This window comes from Felis catus, chromosome E3 (assembly GCF_018350175.1).
Source record: "Felis catus isolate Fca126 chromosome E3, F.catus_Fca126_mat1.0, whole genome shotgun sequence".
Taxonomy (NCBI): Eukaryota; Metazoa; Chordata; class Mammalia; order Carnivora; family Felidae; genus Felis; species Felis catus.
This window is the reverse complement of record NC_058383.1, coordinates 7,226,099-7,245,514: the sequence shown is the minus strand read 5'-3', so window position 1 is coordinate 7,245,514 and position 19,416 is coordinate 7,226,099. Positions and strand designations below refer to the sequence as shown.

The window sequence follows — 19,416 nt, the reverse complement described above, 5'->3', positions numbered from 1 at the left end:
AGCCCTGCCTCCCATTTGATCCCAGCTTTCACTACATCCAGTATTTATGGTGCCCATGGTCAGCTCTGCGATTGCAACAGAACTTACTCTCCACTGACTTGCAGTCTAAGAGCCATAATTTAAATAACCAATTCCAGGAAAACATGATAAGTGCTAGGGAAAGGAGACTTTCCAGAAGTGTTGCAGGCCCTGGAGGGGAAGGGAGGTGCAACAGAGGGAACAGCCAGGGCAAAAGGCCTGGAGGCAGGACAGAACAATGCACTAGTAACGCATATAACTTGTGCGTGGCCTGAGAAGGGTGGGGCCCATACCCAGTCCTTCTAGACCACAGTGAGATTTTGAGCAAATACTTGGCATATCCAAGCCACTCAGTAAACTCAATACCCACCCACACCCCCCACCAAAACAAAACAAACACACACAAACCCTGTTTTTTTTTTGTTTGTTTGTTTGTTTGTTTGTTTTTTAATCTCTTCATTCTGTTTTCTTCCACTCCTAACCTCAGGGACAAGAAGTTCAAGAGCTATGGAAGGAGGCAGTGGCAAGCAGAACAGGGAAAGGTGGAAATAGAGGGAGTCTCTTCAAAATGGGATTGTTCTGTAAAAGGTCTCCTAATGCCAATCCAAGGGGAACAGCTCTTAGACAACCAGCACCTTCAATGCAATCAGCTCTATTACTCTGGGGCTCAGAAGTCAATTTGTAATTTACGTGGGCATTTGCCCCAGAGCCCAGCCACTTGGGTAGTTCTCAGCTAGTTCTCAAATGCCACACTCTTAATGATTATTCTTCTGAGTCCATGATCTCTACAGTGCCATGAATCACCTAAGGGACTTTCAAAGCAGTTCACCAAGGTGGGAAAGAAAGTAGCTGAATTTTGTAAAGCTTTTACCTAAAACAAAGAGAAAAAATGGAGTAAAAAGGTAAGCCTTCCCAAAAGTCAACAGGAGGGCATGCACTAGTGGCCTCACTGGGGGGTTTCGTGTCAGACTATACCAGTCTTCAGACAAGGATATGAGCAACCTGGCAGGTAGGGATGGGGGATGGAGAACACAAATATTCTCAGAGAGTGTGTGTAGACAGCTAGTTTTGAGAGATTCAATTTCCAGAGTCTTACATTTTCTTTTTTTTTTTTTTTAACGTTTATTTATTTTTGAGACAGAGAGAGACAGAGCATGAATGGGGGAGGGTCAGAGAGAGAAGGAGACACAGAATCTGAAACAGGCTCCAGGCTCTGAGCCATCAGCACAGAGCCTGACGCAGGGCTTGAACTCACGAACCGCAAGATCATGACCTGAGCCGAAGTCGGACGCTTAACTGACTGAGCCACCCAGGTGCCCCCAGAGTCTTACATTTTCTATCTGTACATCTTTAAAATCGCTCCCTTGGAAAACATCCCTATGGCCAGGGTGCCCTCCTTCACAGTCATCTTCCCTCCTGGTAGAAGATAGTTAGGCTTCTTTACCCCCAAATCTTACAGTGATGTATTGATCTGGGGTGTCAAACCTTTTGGGGTACCAAGCAAAAGGATTCACTTGAAATACTGCTGCCAGTAAGGATTAGGTGAACAAATCCTTTGTGATTCAAGTGGTTTCCTATTATTTCCTGTCTCAGACTATGAGTCTGGAGTTCTCTTGTCCAGCAAGAAAGTGGGCACAGAATTAAAGAGGCTAATGTCTATGGGGAGACAAGAGCCCTGAGTAAGGGTCCTTTCTCCATATTTATTAGGATCTTGAAAGCTTAGATATGTGATGGACGTGCAGAAAGTAAAACAGTAATCATTAACTTGTGTGTGAGAGATAAAGGGTCTCAGGGACACACGTTGTTAGAGGTTAGGGTCAAAACATAACCTCTCGGTGCTACACAGATGGCCATTTCCTGCAGGCCCTGCATCTGGTTATGTGTCTTTTCTAAGGACTAAGATAAATGGAGCATGCTATCCTGAGAACCCTAAGTCACTCAAGATTCCATTATGGCCTGTGTATCATTAGCTGTTCTCGGATGTTTTGGTCCTGTTAAGGCGGCTTTCCACCCTATGCCTTTTTAACCCATTTGTGTAAGCATAGAGAATTTTTAAACCTATTTCCCATAACTTCCCTCCAGTAAAAGGAGAGGACAAAACCATTTCTGTTGTAAATCACAGTGTGATTTTGCCATGTAAAATCAACACTGCTATAACTATATTCCTTTTGCCACTCATCTCCTCTATGTGGGCAGGATTTCCCAATATTTACGTCTATAAAAGCAAAAGTAGGGGGTGGTGCCTGGCTGGCTCAGTCTCTAGAGTATGCAACTCTTGATCTCTGGTTGTGCGGTTGTGCGTTCAAGCCCCATGCTGGTCTTTAAAAAAAAAAAAAAGCTTTAAAAAGGAAGAAAATTTTAAAAAGAAAAAGCAAAAGTAGGAATAGATTTAATACTTTATTCTAGTAGTAGGTAATGCCCATCTATTGAGAAAAGCAAGACAGTTCCCTCAATCTCAGTGGGGTAAATTCTAATAAACATAACTTTTTGTTTATTAATCATAGATCAGATTTGTTATATGTTTATATTTTTCTCAATTGTGAAGTAATAGTTATAATGATAACCCAAACCAGGAGAAAATTTTAAAGCCTTGCATTCATACAAAATCCAGTATTAATTAAATTTGTTTATATTTAATTTTTTGCAGCAAATTATGTTAATCAGTTATCAATAAAATACTGACCTTATTTCATCTACAATCCCACACATGCTCCTCCTGATTATTTTGAAGCAACCCCCAGACATGTTTATCTGTAAATATTTCGTTATAATTGCCTATATAAGGACTCTTGGAAAAATAACTGATACCATTACCACATCTAAAATATTTAATAACTTTTAAAATATTATATATGGAGCCAGTGACCAAGTTTCCCTCATTGCCTCAAAATTTTTAATTTGTTATAATTCTGTTTGAATTGTGATCCAAATAAGGTCAATATTGAGATCAGATGATATGGATCTTAAGTTTCTTTTAATCTATGAATTCTCTTTTCATCTTATTTTTCTTCCTTGTGATTTAATAAAAAGGATGATTTATCCTGCAGTTTCCCACTGTCTGAAGTCACCTGTCTCCCTGCATTGTCCTATTACATGTTCTTCAGGCCCTTATATTTCCTATAAGTTGGTGATTAAATCTATACCAGGGGCTAAAAGAGTTTAAATTTCTACACTTTAGTTTTATGGATTTTGAATACAATTTTAATTTTTTGTTTCAGTCAACTTTTGCATCTGCAATCAGAGGCATGAATATACATAAAAGACTTTATCTCACTATATATGGGGTGTACACTTCAGGTTTGTGCACTTGCTATTTGTATACTTCAATCAACAATAACAAAATAATTGTCCCCCATAAAGCCTCTTAAATATGCACCCAGGAAACACTTGAAAATACAATTTCTAATCTATTTAAAAATATTCCACTATTAGTGGCTGGAATTATTTTGTGGATCTGTCTACTTCTCATTATCAGTATTCCCTCTCCTCCAGCCCTCACCAGAGTCTCTGAGAGCAGGGACACTGACCGTCTCATCTGGCACGGTAATCCTCCAAAATCTAGAACTGCCTGACACTTAGCAGGTGTTCAACAACAACTGTGCAATAACTAACAAATAAGGAAGTAAATATTTATGGAATTCTTTGTTTCCTTCCAATATGCCCTCAAATATATATATAAACTATGCCCCAGATATTGCATGAGACATTATTATTATATTAAAAATTATTTGTTGCTCACCTGAAACTCAAATTTAACAGGTCACTCTGCATTTAATCTGGCAACCCTATCTCCACTGAAACTGTACTTGTTGAAATCAAGGGGAGTGATACTTAGCTCACTTCCCTGAATTCGTTATACATGTGTTCACATTCTTCTTTAATAGAATTCTGCAGCTCCCGCGGGAATAAGTAGGTACACTTCTTTCCCCGAATTCTTTAATTTGACAGGATCCTAAGAAATGTAACTTTAGTGACTTTGGGACTTTACGGGATCTTCCATTCTTTCATGTTAGTAAAACCATGAAGTTCTTAAGGAGACTTAAATTTGTATTTGCCTATTTTGCATGGCTTTGCCTAACTCAAGATTGAAACTTACAGTCTTTTTGCTGTTTCCTTTGAGTCAGAAAATACTTCCTCATCGATTATTTTAAATTATTAATTTCTATCCTCATCAATATTGTAAAGTAGTCCATAAAACCAATGTGTTTGAATAACAAGAATCAACAGAACTACTTCTCATTCTGGAAGAGATTCCAATGGCCACTCTTTTATTATTATTAGTTTTACTGTTTATTTTTGAGAGACACAGACAGACAGACAGACAGACAGACAGAAGGTGAGTCAGGGAGGGGCAGAGAAGACGCACAGAATCCGAAGCAGGCTCCAGGCTGTCAGCACAGAGCCTGACGTGGGGCTTGAACTTATGACCTTGAGTTCATGACCTGAGGTGAAGTCAGACACATAACCAACTGACTGAGCCACCCAGGTGCCCCTCCAATGGCCATTCTTTTAGAATACTTGATACCAACTTTTTTATTTTTGTTAATCATTGTAGACTCTGGCTTTTTGGACTAAATATATGACAATCAACCTCAGCCAATATTCTCTTTGATGCTCAAATTGTCACTATTTTGGCCAATGTGAACTCATTTTAGGTTGATCCTTATGTCATTTCAATATAACCTCATTAAATATGAAAGCTTTTGGTACAACAAAATTGGCAGGCTCACCTTATTTTTCTCTTTGTACAACTAGCTATTTCTCCAAGGAACACTGGTGCAGGGTTAAGGGAAAAGAAAAATATTCATCTCGGGGTTCCCGTTATTTCTGGGTAGTTGCTCATGGACAGAAATTTAAAAAGATAGGTATTAAATTTTTCTTATTGTGAAGAAATGAGTTAATATTCATACTGCCAATCCAGTTTTACTTAAATTCTTAATTCCACAACTATACTCCTTCCTTTACCTTTTACTGGAATACCATCTTCATTCTTTAAAAATGTTTGAGAGTGCAGGCACCTGTACACACACGCACGGTGAGCAGGGGAGGGGCAGAGAGAGAGGGACAAAGAGAGAAACTCAAGCAGGCTCCCCCCTATCAGCGCAGAGCCCCTGGGGCTCGATCCCGCTCATCTCGAGATCATGACCTGAGTGGAAATCAAGAGTTGGATGCTTAACCGACTGAGCCACTCAGGAGCCCCTAATTTGTTATTATTTAAATAAATGCCATTAAAAATAAAGTACTGGGAAAATACTATGAAAAGTATATATAAAAAATTTGAGGGGCACGTGGGTGGCTCAGTCGATTAAGCTTCTGACTCTTGATTTTGACTCAGGTCATGATCTCATGGTCATGGGACCAAGCCCTGTGTCAGGCTCTGTGCTGGGTGTGGAGCCTGACTGAGATTCTCTCTCTCCCTTTCTCTCTGCCCCTTCCCTGCTCGCACTTGCTATCAAAAAAAAATTTTTAGAAATATTCTAACACATGACAGAAAAGGTCCTAAGGTTTTTAACATATAAAGAGCTTTCATAAATCAAGAAGACAAAGACGAACAACTCAACAGAAACAAGACAAAGAATACAAGGAGACATTTCACAAAAAGAAAAGCAACTGGCCAATAAAGATAAGAAAAACACATGTTCACCATCACACATTTTAAAAATTAAAATGAGATATTTTCTATTAGCTTGGTATAAATTTAAAGTTTATATATATATACCTTTAACAAGTTATATATTTAAGGTATATAACAAGGTAAATTTTGTGTATTTTACAACTTTAAAAAGTTGGAAAAAATGATTGAAATGTGTGTATTGGCTGATATCACAAATGTAGTATTAGAGTCAAAATTGGCTTATTCATCTAAAATCATGTTTTTGTATCATACACTTTATTAATTTTTTTTAATGTTTATTTTTAAGAGAGCAATAGAGCGTGAGTGGGGGAGGGGCAGACAGGGGGAGACACAGAATCTGAAGCAGGCTCCCGGCTCTGAGCTGTCAGCACAGAGACCGATGCAGGGCTTGAATTAATGAACCATAAGTTCATGACCTGACGTTTAACCAACTGCGCCAGCCACCCAGGTGCCCTTTGTATCATATACTTGAACTGTATTTTAAGTCACTGTAGGTAGACTAGCTGGGGTAAAATTAAGCCATTACATAGAAATGTGGAGACCACTGTGTTATTTCCTATCTCAAGATAGGTATCACCTTTCTCTCTCCTAGTAGTGGACAGTCTCCACCAAAGAGAAGGGCTGCAAGAGCTGCTGCCCTGATTCCAGGCTAGCCCTTAAGAGATTATTCTAGAAGAATGGATAAAGTCACAACGTGTTTCCTGGGATGCACAAAGCTGTCACCTCATCAGCATATATACATTCTATTGGTGTAACTGAGTCCCCTGGATTCATCAGAGAATCGAGGAGTTTGGGGAGACAAAGGGTTGGAAGGACTGCTGCCCACAAATGCCAGGGGTAAGACTGCCAGGTAAGATGCAGGATGCCCGGGGAGATTTGAATTTCAGATACACACTGAATAAATTTTTTAGTAGAAGCATGCCCCAAATGTTATTTATCTAGAATCCAAATGTAAGTCCTATAAGTTTATCTGTGTGATATGGGGGGTGGTATGCTCACAAGCACCTTCAGACCAAGACAGTCTGAAAGCCCCCTGGTGGCAGTGTTCTTCCTGGCCCACCAGGATTCAACCACTCTCCTAGAGCCAAGCAGGCACTCCACCTAACCACAGGTGGGCACTGAGACTCGAGCAGAGCTCCCGTATTCCCAGTTTCTCCCATTTGTTAGCTTGTTCTGTTCAGTAGATTTGAGCTGTAGTTCCCTACAGAAGCCCATTACTGGCTTTTCTCCCCCCTTCCCTTCCTGCTCCCTCATACCTGGCTTTCTTGAATCACCTCCCTAAATAAACTCTAGGCCTTCAAGTCCTTGTATCAGACTGTTTTAGGGAAATGCAAACTGTTAACAGTCAGTGCTGGAAGTGGCCCTAGAAACCGAGCCATCAGGATGCGACTTTGGGACAGGTCACTCACTGGTCAGATGGTTAGTAAGAGGAGCCTGGTAACCAGTGCAGTAGTGATAACCCTGGCATGCTATACCATGGAATTACCGAGATTCTCACTAGTTCTAGTAAGAGATGAGGTACAGGTAGAAGGGGAAGCATTAGCTTCTGGAATAGTCCCAGAACGTGAACATTACTGGGATAGTGGCAATTATTAGGACCGCGGAGTTTCTCAAGCTTTGAAGAAAGAAAATTATAGGCTTAGTTCAGCCAACTATCACTTCAGGAGAAAATTATAGGCTTAGTTCAGCCAACTATCACTTCAGGGCATGTTGTGGAAGCCAAAGTCACCCATGGGAGGGATCAGTGATCCCATCCGCAGCGAGAGCAGACTGGCCTGAAAACCAGGCACACGGTTTATTGCGAGGGGGTCAGAACTGCAAAGAAAGCTAAATGCAAAACCACGCCAAGTCATTTATGCCAAAATTCTGGGCCCTGATTGGGAAAGATTCAGATCCTGATGCATGGGACATCTGGGTAGGTGTGTCTGAGGACCTCAAACCCCAAATTCCCCAGAACCCTCCAGCCTAACAGACACATCTCCCTTCCCCCCTGCTGTAAGAGAGTAGCTTCTCTGTGCTTGGAGACTGTGCAAAAATCTCACCTGACGACAGTCAGGGAACAGACAGTATGGGCTAGAAGGAATCCTGTTGTATATTACTGACTTGCAGAGTTTAGAAGGAAGTTTCAGAGTCAGATTTTCAGACTTCGGTAGAGGCAGAATATATATACACAATCAAAATGCACACGAGGCCGATGAATGTTTCCAGTGATGAAAAAATGTGTCCAGTGTGCAGAAAAAAAAATTAAGCGCAACACAGCCCAAGAGGCAGGTACTCTAGCTGCTCTACCCTGACTTCCCAATACGCACCTTCACAAGCACTGAAAGTTCTAATGACCTCAAATCCAAATTTTCCAAGAGCTACAACCAGGCAGGAACAGTTTCCTCTCTCTAGAATAGTGTTCAATAACTGACATACCATTTATTTGAACAGTCCTGAGGCATTACAAGATGTTACAAGTTTATTCCAAATCAGATTAAATTGTGCTCAGGTGGCTCAATTCTTTACAAGTCATACTTCTTGAATATATGTTAAAACAGTTAAACAGTTTCAGTGTTTCTTCCTTAATTATATTGGATATATTCAGTTTAACTATACAAAAGGCAATGCCGGCCTGGTTCAGGAGACCCAAAGTGTGGTGGGGGACCCCGTCCCAGCGAGCTGGCCAGTGGGCAGTGAGTACCCTGATGCCCTCCAGGACCTCCTTCCCACTGTGCCAACACCCAAGCACTCATTCCTCAGGCACCCTTGACGTTGAGTGAAACAAAATCTACCACTAGAGTTTATAGCGCAATTACTAGGCTTCTCCCTAGGATCTGTATGCTAAAACTTGAAAAATCAAAAACCACTCAGAGAGCATGCTCAACACTTAAAGCACTTCTCCCTCTCCAGTGTGGACCCTCTGATGTTTGGAAAGATTGGACTTACTACAGAAGGTTTTTCCACAATGATTACACCAATAGGGCTTCTCCCCAGTATGGATTCTATGATGTTTATTAAAATTTGAGCTGTGGTTGAAGGCCTTCCCACACTCCTTACATTTATATGGCTTCTCTCCAGTGTGGAGTCTCTGGTGTGAACTAAGACCCGCGTGCTGACTAAAGCTCTTCCCGCACTCGTTACACTGGTAAGGTTTCTCCCCAGTGTGTATCCGGTAGTGTCGAATGAGGCTGCCTTTACCACTGAAAGCTTTCCCACAATCTTTACACTGATATGGTGCCTCTTCAGTGTGCATTCGCTGATGTTTAAGGAGGTCTGAGCTCTGACCAAAGGCTTTCCCACACTTACAGTCATAGGGCCGGTCCACCAAGTGTGTTCTGTAATGAAGGGTGAGGTTTGAACTGTGGCTGAAAGCTTTCCCACATTTGGTGCACACATACGGTTTCTCCCCAGTGTGTGTTCTCCGGTGTTTAGTAAGATTTGAGCTATTACTAAAGGCCTTTCCACACTCGGCACAAATGTAACGCCTCTCTCCTGGGGTAGGTTTAGCGGGAATCAATTCTCTGCCTTTCTTAGAACCTTTGTCTAGGAGAGGAGTTTTTGTTCCTCTTTCCTTTTCAAGGTTTACCCACTGCCTTTCTAACCTGGACTCACATTTACTGGTAATAATCACAGGAATAATATCCCTTTTGAATTCTTGAGATTCTTCAGAACTTTTCTGCTTCTCTGTTGATTCCTCATTCTGGGTGTTTGATTTATGATCTGAAACAATAAGTAGAAAAAGAACATGTCAGTTGTGTTGTGTTCTGAGAAGCAACTGTTAAAGGAGAAATTGAAATGTCAGATGATGTGGATGGGTTTTAAAGGGTGACCAAGTATCGCTCTGTGAGGGGTCACAGTATCACAGATACACAGTCACCATCAGATCTAGTATACAGTACCAGGCTTTCACACAAGGCCACGACTAGTAGTTGTTAGGATATAACGAGTACACAGCCTTCTCTGCCAGGAGAAGATCTTCACATAAAGAGGGCAGTAAGGCAAAACCAGGCTGCTGGGACAGCAACAAAGGAGATGGTGATGCCCAGGCAGAAAGAAACAAGTAAGAAGTATTACTGAATGGCTGAAGTTGATTAAGGAAAATAAAAAGGGTAATAAAGGAGACCAGGCTAGTGGCAAACTCACCTTCTCACAGAAGTGGAAAAGCAACAAAAGAGGACATTCGGTCCATATTCGATCATTCTAGTCCCAGATCATTATTCATTTAAATGAAAGTGCTAACCTCCCATTAGAGTCTGACTCTCATCATGTAACCTACAGTGGCTATGTCTTACAATTCTTTTAGTTCTAAAGTTAATACTCCTGAAATTATATTGAAGCAATATATCTTCTTTAGAGCACTGCACTAGGCAGCAACACTTACAAGTCCATCTAATCTGTCCACATACATGGAAAAGGGGACTAAGAGAAATCCACACTGAACCACGGGCTCCCTGTGAGAACTGTCAGCCCTCCGTGAGTACAAGAGCCTCAATCAACAAGGTACTTTCCTCTCAGCCCCTTCCCTGGTCCCTGGCTCTCTCTCTCCACTCAACCCATCTATTTCCTTCCACGTTCACCCCCTACTTCCTGTCTGCTGGGGACCCCAGCAGCAGTAGATAAAAGTCCCTTTCATTCTCTGTGATGAGCAGTCACACTTGGCTACACGTACAGATTTTCCCTAAAGTTGCCATGTACTATGTGTGGGAAATAACTAATACATAAGCTAAAAACAATTTTTTTAAGTTTATTTACTTATTTTGAGAGAGAGGCAGAGAGAGAGAGGGAAAGAATCCCAAGCAAGCTCCATGCTGTTAGCACAGAGCCTGATGCAGGGCTCGATCTCATGAAGTGTGAGACCATGACCTGAGCTGAAATCAAGAGTCAGATGCTTCACCAAATGAGCCACCCACGTGCCTCTAAGCTAAAAATTTTAAATAGCCTTATGAACTGGAAGCTGAAAAGAATTTACCAGGGACCATTTCTGCATAATCCAATGCTGATGTTAACAGGTTCACCCAATTATTAACAATATTAACAAATAAACAAGCATCATCTCTTACTGGTTCATTCAACCTGTCACATCTCTGTGAACAGTCTCCTTTTTTACATTTTTAAAATGTTTATTTATTTTGAAAGAGAGAGAGAGAGAGGGAGGGAGAGAGGGAGAGAAAGCACTACTGGGGAGAGGCAGAGAGAGAGAATCCCAAGCAGGCTCCTCACTGCCACCACAGAGTCCAACGTGGGGCCTGATCCCATGAATCATGAAATCATGACCTGAGATAAAATCAAGAGTGGGGGACGGACTGAGCCACCCAGGGGCCCCGAACAGTCCCTTTTTTAAACTCACTTCAACCCACCCTTTCAAGAGAAGAGGATGTCATGTTCCCTTGCTAGGACTCTGGCTGAGATGCGCCTAGGGATGAAAGGCACTCAGGCACTCATTCTGCCTCCGCAGCCAGACCAGGCAAGTCAGTCTAGGGCACTGCCTTGCAACCGGGAATTAGAATTATTCTGTTTCTTTCACCACAAAGGCCCGGGGCACCAAGCAGGTGGCATGACAGACAGCCCCTACCTTGACTCTGTTTCAGCTCTGGAGTGAAATCCTGCTCTTCCCCAGTCTCCTGAATGTACAAGGGCTCCCAAGCTTCGCATCTGTGACTGGTCTCCACAGACTGGGGCTGCACACTGCTTGGAAACTTTGCCGTTCCTGAAGAGGACCTCTTCTCCCACATCTGTTTCTGCTCATTTGGAGGCGGTGAGGCCTAGAGACAATGAGGAATGATGGAGTTTATGCACAGCTCACCTTGGAACTACAATGGGTCTGAACTACCCAGGTCCACTTAAACACCCATCTCTTTTTTTGAGACATACAATATAGTAAATGTGTCTCTTATAATTTTAAGGCTTTCCTTTCTCTAGCTTACTTTATTACAAGAATGTAGTATAGAATACATATAACATACAAAGTAAGTGTTAATTGACTATTTATGTTATTGGTAAGGCTTCTGGTCAACAGTAGACTATTTAGAAGTTTCAGGGGAATCCAAAGTTATATTGGGATCCTCAAATGCACATGTCCTGGGGAGGCGGGGCTGACACCCCTAACCTCTGTGTGGTTCAAGGGTCAACTGCAGAATGAAAGAACACCAGGAGAGCTAACGTACAACCTCTAAGGGGAAAAAAAAAGGAAACCCATCCATCTCATTCAACTCCCATAGCTAAAGATCAATACTGGACGGTAGAAGAAATACAGGAGGAAACACAGTGAAGTCAGCAGAAACTTCCATTCAGCTACTCTCATTGGATGGACAAACCCAGCCTGCCCCGAATGCTATGCTCTCAATCTCATAGCAGAAAAGGTCTCCCCAGCCTACCTGCTGCCCTGGCTCGTCCAGTTCTCGCTCCAGATCTTCTAGGAGAGTGACGGCCTCTTCAGCGCTCTCCGGGCAGTGCTCCTGCACCCAGGCCTGGAGCTCCTGGGGCAGGATGCTCAGGAACTGCTCCAGCACCAGCAGCTCCAGGATCTGCTCCTTGGTGTGGATCTCGGGCCTCAGCCACTCACAGCAGAGCACCCGGAGCTGGCTCAGGGCCTCCCGGGGGCCAGGTGTGTCATGGTACCCAAACTGCCGGAAGCGCTGGCGGAACACCTCCAGGCTAGGAAGGCACTTCCCTTCCTCTTCCTCATCTTTAACCACCACAGGCCCCCTCTCCCGTGGAGGCCGAGGAACCCGAACTGCAGCCATGCCTAAAACCTTGGTCATCACACAGATTCCAGAAACAGCCTCACTACGGATGGGACTATGTGGAGCAGGAATAGTGGTTCCTTTGGGTTTCTGGATCTTTAGGGCTACACGTTAAACCTGAGAAAATACGGTTACCATAAATTACAAAAAGAAAAAAAGGATGCTTTTTAGGTCTTTACAGCCACACTGTCAGCACAACAAATTGTGGAAATTATGGCCACCACAGAACTATCACATAAAAATAATTGTCTAAAATCATTCAAGAGTCAGCTCAGGATATCCTACTGCAATTTTACTGTCTCCACTCTGATAAAAAGTACACTATGGCATAATTTTAAAATTAAATTTATTATTTTTTAAAATTTTAATTTGTACATACTTTTTTTTTAATTTGAGAGAGAGAGAGAGAGAGAGAGAGAGAGAGAGACTGAACACAGTGGGGAGAGGAACAGAGGGAGAGAGAATCTCAAGCAGGCTCCATGCTCAGTGGGGAGCCCAATGTGGGGCTGGATCCCACAACACTGGGATCATGTGTTAGCTCAGCTGAGATCAACAGTGGGATGCTCAACCAACTGAGCCACCCAGGGACCCCTAAAATTAAATTTAAATTAACTTTGCTCTAAAACCTGTTTCAGAATCTTACAACTCCTGAGATTTCAACAGGATACCTACAGGCCAACTGCGGCCTGTCTAAATCCAAGACTTTGAGATTCAACATTAAAAATTTGTTAGTCAAGGGCACCTAGCTGGCTCAGCCGGTGGAACATGTGACTCTTGGTCTCAGGGTCATGACTTCGGGCCCCATGTTGGGCGTAGAGCCTACTTAAAAAAGACAAGTGAATGACAAATTAAACTAAAAGTAACCTATATTCTTACAGAGGTATTTATTTTGATGAGATATGTATTGTTGAGAATAAGTAAAAATTAAGTCATAGCAAATGATACAAAAAAATGCTTAAAGTATTTTTCTTTTAAATACTAAATATTCTAATTATCTGTCAGTCGATACATTAGAACACCAAAAACATCTGTAGTAAATATAATTACTTCTTTTTCCCTCACTTGCCCAAAAAATGAAGTCCCTTCACTCAACATTGACTTGAATACCTGCCACGGGCTTTGAGCTGGGACTGCAGTGATGAGTAAGACAGATGTGCTCTCACCCCCACAGGGCTTTCAAGTCTGTGGGGGAGATGGAAAGTATAGGAGTAAACAGACAACAGAATCAGACTATACAATTAGTGGCATCCATGAAGTATACTCTGAAAGAAACCTGCATGAATTAACCTTACATGCTTGTGACTGGCTTTCCTAAGCATGTTTCCAAACTTTAGGCAGCATCTGTCAGGTCACGTAGACGTCCCATTCTGGGTTTGGACAACTGAGAGCAGGACGACTCCAGCAGTCTCAGTGAAGAGCCAAACGGATAAAAATCTACACAGGTTTTCGTTACATGAAATGATAATGGTAACCAGGAGAGAGACCATAAAAAGGATGTACAAATAGCTTGCAGAAGATGAGAAAATAGAGGCGTCAAAGATAACCTAAATCTAAGGCATTTGAAAACTTCGGTATGAAAAAAATAAAAACGAAAATAAAAACTTGAGTATGCTGATGGCTGACATGCACATCCACCTCTGGCCTGATGTCACTCTAAGTGGCAAGTCTCACATACATCCCCATAATCACAACAAAGGAAAAAGGATAAAACACAAACAGTGATATTGCTGGGTTATAGATGAATTCAATTTTTTAAATTCCTTTTTTCATTTTCTAAATTTTCTACAATGGGTATTATTACTTTTATATCAGAAAATCTTTAAGGACAAACCAAATTGGTTTTACTACTAATCCAACAACTTCATGGACTTCCAAACAAACAAACAAACAAACAAACAAACAAAAAAGCAATCACAGACCATGCAGAACGCCCCCAACAAATGCACATCTATGTTAACAGCTTTTGTTTTTTTAAGTTTTTTATTTTACTAATCCCTACCCCCAACGTGGGGCTCGAACTCATAACCCTGAGATCAAGTTGCACGCTCCAGCTAAGTCAGCCAGGTGTCCCTAGTATGTTACTTAAGTATTTACTTTCACACATTTAATAAACACACATTAAAAACATACATTTTCTATGACTGCTCTCCACTGATTTTTGTGACCAATTCTGATAATTTTATTTTTTATTTATTTTTAATTCTAGTAATTCTAAAAAATATAAAATGGGATCCTACGACTAGAACCTCAATATATAACTTTTTATGAAAGTTTCAATAATTATCAGCTACTAATTAGTTGAGACTTCTAGGGATGCCAGTACTTGGGATTCCTCTCCACTGTACCCCAAATCTGAAGCATCCTAGGAGATATCAACAGGTGTCTTGACAGGGTGGACCCAAATCAGCAGCACGTACTCCCTCACGCTGCTCTGCACATCCAATACACTTCTGGAGCTCCCAAGTTCAGAATAACTTGAAAACAGCCAGGAGAGAAGCACACCATCTAGTTTCCTAAATAAAGGCACTAGCACAAAAGGCTAAAATGACCTTAAAATAACAGATGGAATAGTGCTGGGAGCATTCATTTGAAATGCTTAAAAGTGGATCTCTGCAGTGCTGAAATACCTTCTCATAACTAGTTACAAAATTTCACACTCCACTCGCAGAAGTGCATACCTAGAATAGGAAAGACACTGGAATCTGTTTGGGTTGCTCAGCTTCTGGGATCAAGCCTGGGAAACTCAGCAAGGCACAAGGGAGGAATTACTTAGCATAGGGGGCATTCAACAGGAAGTGACCTGTATCAGATTCATGTGGATCTGTTCCCAGAATGGCATATCCAATCTCACAGATCACATAACTACTTCTGCAAAGCATGTACATAGTCACATTTAAAGAAAAAAAAGGTGGAGTGCCTAGTTGGCTCAGCCGGTAGAGCATGCGACTCTTGACCTCGGGGTTGTGAGCTCGAGACCCACATTGTATGTGGAGATTATGTTAAAAACAAAAAAAAATTCTTAAGAAGAAAAAGTTTCCCTTGGATGCTGCCCACAACTCAAATCCGTGTCTTTGCAAGACCTCAAATGAGTGGAGGGATAGGCGCTTGGACCACTTCATCCCTGCTGCATTCATTCTGTCACATGGCTCTAATTACCATCCACGTACTCCCAACCACCAATTAATCTCCAGCCCAGAGCTCTCTTTTGAACTCTAGACTCATGTGACCAACTACCTACTTGACGGTTAATGGCGACTCCATCATTCTGTTTTCTTGGAACAAAAAACCTGGTTATCCCAGACTCCTCATTCTACATATAATTCATAAGCGAATCCTGTGAGCTCTACGTCCAAAAGATCCAATGTTCAACCAATTCGCACTACCTCCAGTACTGCATCCCAGCCCCTCCCCTACTTGCCTGGAGTATTGCAAGAGCCTCCTAAGTGCTTCCACCCCTGCCCCTGGGTCTAGTGCCAACAAGCAGCCAGAGCAACCCTGTTAACATACAAGTCAGGTCATACCATTCTTCTGCTCACGCCTTTCGAGGCAGTGTCTCCTAGAGTAAAGGGCAAGGTCATCACAATGGCCAGCAAGGCCTCATGAGGTCTCAGCTCTGTTGCCCGTCTGACTTCATCTTCTACTTCTCTCTTGTTCATTGACCCCAACCACATTGTCCCTTGAACACGTGAAGCAAGCTTCCCCCCTCAGAGCATGGCGTTCCCTCTGCCGAATGCTTCCGCCAGATTACATATGGCTGGCTCCTTCAGGTCTGTATTATGTTCTCGCCAAGGCATCCCTGACCCCATATTTTAAACTGCACACAACTCTTGCTCATCCCAGAACTCCTTATGCTAATTTACTCTCTTCCACATCACTTACCTCCATACATATACTATATATTTTACCTTTTTTTTTTTTTAAACCGCCTGTTTTCTTCTTGAATACCAACTCCTGAGGGCAGAGACTTTCATCCGTTTTCTTCACTGCTATATTCCAAACATCTACAATACACCTGGTATTTTGCAGGTACTCAAATATCTGTGGGAAGAATGAATGTGATATATGGATCTTTGGGTGTACTCATGGAATAAAAGCGTAAAATCAAGCTTAAAAAAAATATCAGTACAGGGGTGCCTGGGTGGCTTAGTCAGTTAAGTGTCTCACTTCGGCTCAGGTCATAATCTCACCATTCATGAGTTCGAGCCCTGTGTCGGGCTCTGTGCTGACAGCTCAGAGCCTGGAGCCTGCTTCAGAGTCTTTATCTCACCCCCACCCCGGCCCCCCTCCCCCGCCGTCCCTCCCCTGCTTGCACTGTCTCTCTCTCTCTCTCTCTCTCTCTCAAAAATAAATAAACAGGGGTGCCTGGGTGGCTCAGTCGGTTGAGCGACCAACTTCGGCTCAGGTCATGATCTCACAGTCCGTGAGTTCGAGCCCCGCGTTGGGCTCTGTGCTGACAGCTCAGAACCTGGAGCCTGCTCCTGATTCTGTGTCTCCCTCTCTCTCTGCCCCTCCCCCACTCATGCTCTGTCTCCCTCTCTCTCAGAAATAAACATTAAAAATAAATTAAAAATAAATAAACATTAAAAAAATTTTTTTTAATTATCAGTACAAATTTAGGCTAAAAAAATATGGCAGCATCAACTCATACTTAGTTTACAGATACAGGTGAATACAGAATTAGTAAGTGTGTGTACACGAGTTAGTATGCAGACATTGATTTCCTAGTTCTGTCTGCTGTGAAGGTTTAGAAGCAATGACATCCTGCAATTAGCATACCCAGAGCCCAGATCTTGGTTTCTCCAATAAAAAGAACTAGAAAATGGAAAAATGGCTGATTCTAGGTTGGGGAGCATACAAAATGAGCCTGGAGCATCCTATAGTGACACAAAGTTAAAAAACAAAACAATGGGGCATGTTAAAGGGACACAGGAGCCAGCTTGGCGGGGGGGGGGGGGGGGGGGGGGGGGGAAGCTCTCAATAGCTACAACTAAAACAATCTGAGCAACAAAATACAGTAGTGGATTATAACCTGAAATGTGAAATAAGTATCTGTGAATCCATACAATGTTAAAAAAAAAAAAAAAAGTGACTGAATAAACAGAGAAGAGACAAACCTCCCACCCAGAATTATGCCAATTTATGTATGTAGATACTCCTGTCAAGAAGGGAGACTTAACTCTTCACCCCCTGAGTGTGGGCTGCACTTAGGGACTTGCTTCCGCGAGAAAAATATGGAAAGGGGCTGAAGGGAAGTACTACCATGCAGGCAAACACTAGCTCAGTCGGATCACCAAGGTTAACATCACCAGTGGTAAGTGCACCTGAAAATGATGACAAGGGCACATCACCTCTGTGGCCTTCCTCCTCCAAATCTGGATTGAGGGACTTTCTATAAAACACCTGACCTGTACTTCTCAAAACTGTCAAGATCATTAAAAACGAGGAAAGCCTGAGAAATTGTCACTGACCAGAGGACATTAAGTAGACTTGAAGGCTAATATAATGCGGTACCCTAGATGGGATCCTGGAACAGAAAAAGGACATTAGGGAAAAACTAGCGACCTTCAAATAAAGTGCGGAGCTTAATAGTAATATATCAGTGTTGGCTCCTTAGTTGTGACAAATGTACCCAGTAATGCAAGGGGTTAACAATAACTGGAGAAAAGGTATATGGGAATTCTGTACTATCTTTGAGCTTTTCTATAGATCTAAAACTTCTAAAAACATTTAAGGGACATCTGGCTGGCTCAGTCAGTGCAGCATGTGACTCTTGATCTTGGGGTTGTGAGTTCAAGCCCCATGATGGGTATAGAGATTACTTAAAAATAAAATAAAACATTTAAATTAAAAATATGGGGGGGGGGGAAGAAGCACAGCTGTTAACTTTAATACTTATGATGTTGAAGCAGACCATTCTTAGATACTTTTAAAAAGTTATGAAGCCTTTTTATGATTTCTTTTTAAAAGGTACCTGCTTTGTCGCTAGGAACAATAATTAATTTCTGACTCTCATTCAACAATTATTAGAATATTGGCATAATGAAATACAGTTTCTAGCAGATCTATTTTAAACATATCACAAAGCTTACTTTTACTTTTATCAAACTGTCACAGACTTTTGAGTCTGGAGCTCTCTCTTGTCCAGCAAGAGAGCAGACACAGAAATGAATACGAGAGGCTAATGTCAGGGAGGAGACAAGAGCCCAGAACAGGGGTTTCACCTCTGTATTTATTGAGCTCTCAAGATTTTACATATGTGGTAAACGTGCGGAAGGAAATGATCAGATAGTGACCATTAACTTGTGTAAGAAGCAAAGGGTTTGGGGGGCAAGCCGCGTTTTGAAGTTGAGATCAAAGCACAATGATATACTGGCAGCAGATGGAAAATGTTTTTCTGTAGGTGATTTAGCCAATTAGCTGTTATCTCCAAAGTTTAAGATTGCTTGAGCTTGCAACCTCAGGGTTAACAAGGCACTCTTCAGCCCAGCTAACTTTAGACTCTTTCACCCAGGGCTTTCTGCCTCTATGCTTTGTCTTACTCAATGACTGGCTTTGGGCACTTTCCCCCTCTGGTGGCTTTCCACCCTAAGCCTTGCTAACCCATTGGCGCAAGCATAGAGAAGTCTTAAACTTATTCCCCACATCAAACACTTTTGACTAGTTGATGTTACAACAGTCTTTTCCTCCTTTGAAATTGCACAGGCCATTTTCCAGTTTGGCAACTCGAATTCCACAGGCTCAAAGGCTACCAGCAGAGGCGTGTTTGTGTGTTTGTTTAAAGAAAAATCGAGGGGCACTTGGCTGGCTCAGTAGGAAGAGGGTCTCGGGGATGTGAGTTTGAGCCCCATGATGGGTGTAGAGCTGAACTTAAAAAAATTTTTTTTAACAGGAGAACATCAAATTTAGTGGGGGTTTTTTTTGTTTTTTTTTTTTAACATTTATTTATTTTTGAGACAGAGAGAGAGAGACAGAGCATGAACGGGGGAGGGTCAGAGAGAGGGAGACACAGAATCTAAAACAGGCTCCAGGCTCTGAGCT

At 42.0% G+C, this 19,416-nt stretch overlaps 1 protein-coding gene across 1 annotated transcript in view; it reads right to left on the bottom strand.

Moving 5' to 3' along the window:
* The window catches only part of ZKSCAN1 (zinc finger with KRAB and SCAN domains 1), a 66,351-nt gene that overhangs the window by 11,809 nt on the left and 35,126 nt on the right, over positions 1–19,416 (bottom strand). Inside the window, exons 7-9 of the mRNA XM_045048277.1 lie at positions 12,010–12,489; positions 11,208–11,397; positions 8,524–9,355 (exon numbers count right to left, since the gene is read on the bottom strand). Coding sequence (XP_044904212.1) covers positions 8,524–9,355; positions 11,208–11,397; positions 12,010–12,489 — 1,502 coding nt within the window. The remainder of the gene's footprint in view (positions 1–8,523; positions 9,356–11,207; positions 11,398–12,009; positions 12,490–19,416) is intronic.